Source organism: Hordeum vulgare, chromosome 3H (assembly GCF_904849725.1).
Source record: "Hordeum vulgare subsp. vulgare chromosome 3H, MorexV3_pseudomolecules_assembly, whole genome shotgun sequence".
NCBI classification, from domain to species: domain Eukaryota; kingdom Viridiplantae; phylum Streptophyta; class Magnoliopsida; order Poales; family Poaceae; genus Hordeum; species Hordeum vulgare.
Genome location: NC_058520.1, coordinates 617,866,852 through 617,868,620, shown reverse-complemented (window position 1 = coordinate 617,868,620; position 1,769 = coordinate 617,866,852). Strand labels below are relative to the sequence as shown.

At 44.9% G+C, this 1,769-nt stretch overlaps 1 protein-coding gene across 1 annotated transcript; it reads right to left on the bottom strand.

The window, feature by feature from the left end:
* Positions 1–296: 296 nt before the first annotated feature.
* LOC123445728 (B3 domain-containing protein Os06g0194400-like) lies at positions 297–1,580 on the bottom strand. Its single transcript, XM_045122758.1, has 5 exons — positions 1,365–1,580; positions 1,211–1,251; positions 949–1,126; positions 631–837; positions 297–332 (listed from the first exon to the last, which is right to left on the bottom strand). Exons 1-5 carry the CDS (start codon positions 1,578–1,580, stop codon positions 297–299), a joined length of 678 nt encoding a protein of 225 aa, XP_044978693.1.
* Between the last annotated feature and the right edge of the window lie 189 nt (positions 1,581–1,769).

Here is a 1,769-nt window from a genome sequence, read left to right as displayed (position 1 = left end):
GTCAAAGGCCCATGTACCGAGCAAGGCAACAAAAGTAAAGTCTTTCATAAGGCATCTAAGACATAATATACATACCCAATGCAGGACACAAAGTTACAGCTGGCAAAATCATACTAAAAACAGAAGTTTCACAAATATACCAGCCATATGGCTACCACACAACAAAAGTTCTTCTGAATAAATCTTGTAAAATACTCAATTCAAAGTTTCAACAAATGTTGACAATAATATTAAGAAATTACCTGCTCTACGTGAATCTTTGAATCTCAGTATATCACGCCCTCATCATTCGTCATTCATTTGTAGTAGGAACTTTGTCTCATGATGTAGACCTGCATCATTTACATAGCAGCGGCTATATCAAAGGGCCGGTGTAATATGATTGAGCTTCAATCAAGTATTTATAGTACTTTGTTTGGGCTTTACGCCTAAGTATTTCTGATAATGGGATTAGATTAGTTTTGACGGAGGGAAGTTAATCATAATAGTTTAATATAAATTAAGAACAAGAAATAAGAATCTCCAAAATAAGGGTCCATAGATAGAAGGAAATAACAGGACATAGGGTTCCATATATAGGTAGATGAATTTTCGAAATAAGAGAATGTGGAGAATAAATAAGAATCTGACATAGAACTTATTCCAGATGACCCACTCGAACACCAAGCAATCACCATCAACCAGGTTGTGCTCCAAGGCGAACTTTCTCCATCCGGCGCTGAGGCCCGTCTTAAGCGCGAGGTAGCGCGTTTCATACTCCTCACCCTCCTCATCCTCCAAAGTGATTGTATGATCACTCCCTAGGAGATACTTCTGGCAGAACTGCGCCGGGAGGCCCTGCAGCAATCCATACCAACGCCCCACAATCATCAGAGAGAACGAGGGAGAAGGTTTTAATAAGGGAGTGAAGTGAATGCAACCAGGAGTGAGTGTGCTTAAATAAATTACCAGCCAGAAGCCTCCGGTGACATGAGACTGTTTCATGGGCTTGATAAAACTGGGGTTGCCAATGCCACCACGCACCAGCTTACCCAGCAGCTCCTCGGCCATGGAGTTGGCATGGCGTCTGGCCTCGTCTGTGGCGTACACTCGATTAATTAGGTCACTCCTCATGCTGCTCCCCCTCCTTGAAAACAATTAATCCATCGATAAAGATAAAGTAGGCATCAAATCAAATGTTACGCTGCATGCAAAGGAATGATGGGGGTACCTCCTAATCTTCTTCTCTACCAAGGTTGTTGGGCAGTCATCCTACATATATATATAGTACATTATATTACACCAAGTTAAATTCTCTTAACTTAAATTAAAGATGTATTGTACGGTTAGTAACTGAACGAATGTAGGCAAACAAAAGTGGGAACCTCGTAGCGGTACTTGGGCTGCTTGGGGAGGCTGGCGACACGGCCGGACTGCCGGACCTGGGCGTCCCGCCGCACCCGCACCCGCTTCACAGACTTGGCCTCCGATCTGACCGGCGAGGGCTTGGGGCCGGCTGCGGAGAGCTGGTGCAGGTGCAGCTCCTCCAGCTTGCGGTTGTCCTCCTCCATCTGCCTCCGGCGCTGCTCCTCGTACGCCATTTCTTCTCTCGCTCGTTGTTGTTGTTGGGGGGAGACGAAGGCAACAGAATTAACTGGAGGAGATGACCTTCGGCGGCCTATAAATCAGGCGAGATTCAAAAGTTCAAACGTTCGAAATCACTTGCGCTTTCTCAGGGATTCTGTTGATGTGATCATCACGCTTTATTTTACGGCTAAGAAAGTTCGTCA

Coding starts and splice junctions, on each gene's coding strand:
- LOC123445728 (XM_045122758.1), bottom strand. CDS start 1,580: ATGGCGTACGAGGAGCAGCGCCGGAGGCAGATGGAGGAGGACAACCGC. Junction 1,127..1,210: donor GTAGAGAAGAAGATTAGGAG/GTACCCCCATCA, acceptor ATTGTTTTCAAG/GAGGGGGAGCAGCATGAGGA. Junction 838..948: donor TCACCGGAGGCTTCTGGCTG/GTAATTTATTTA, acceptor GGATTGCTGCAG/GGCCTCCCGGCGCAGTTCTG.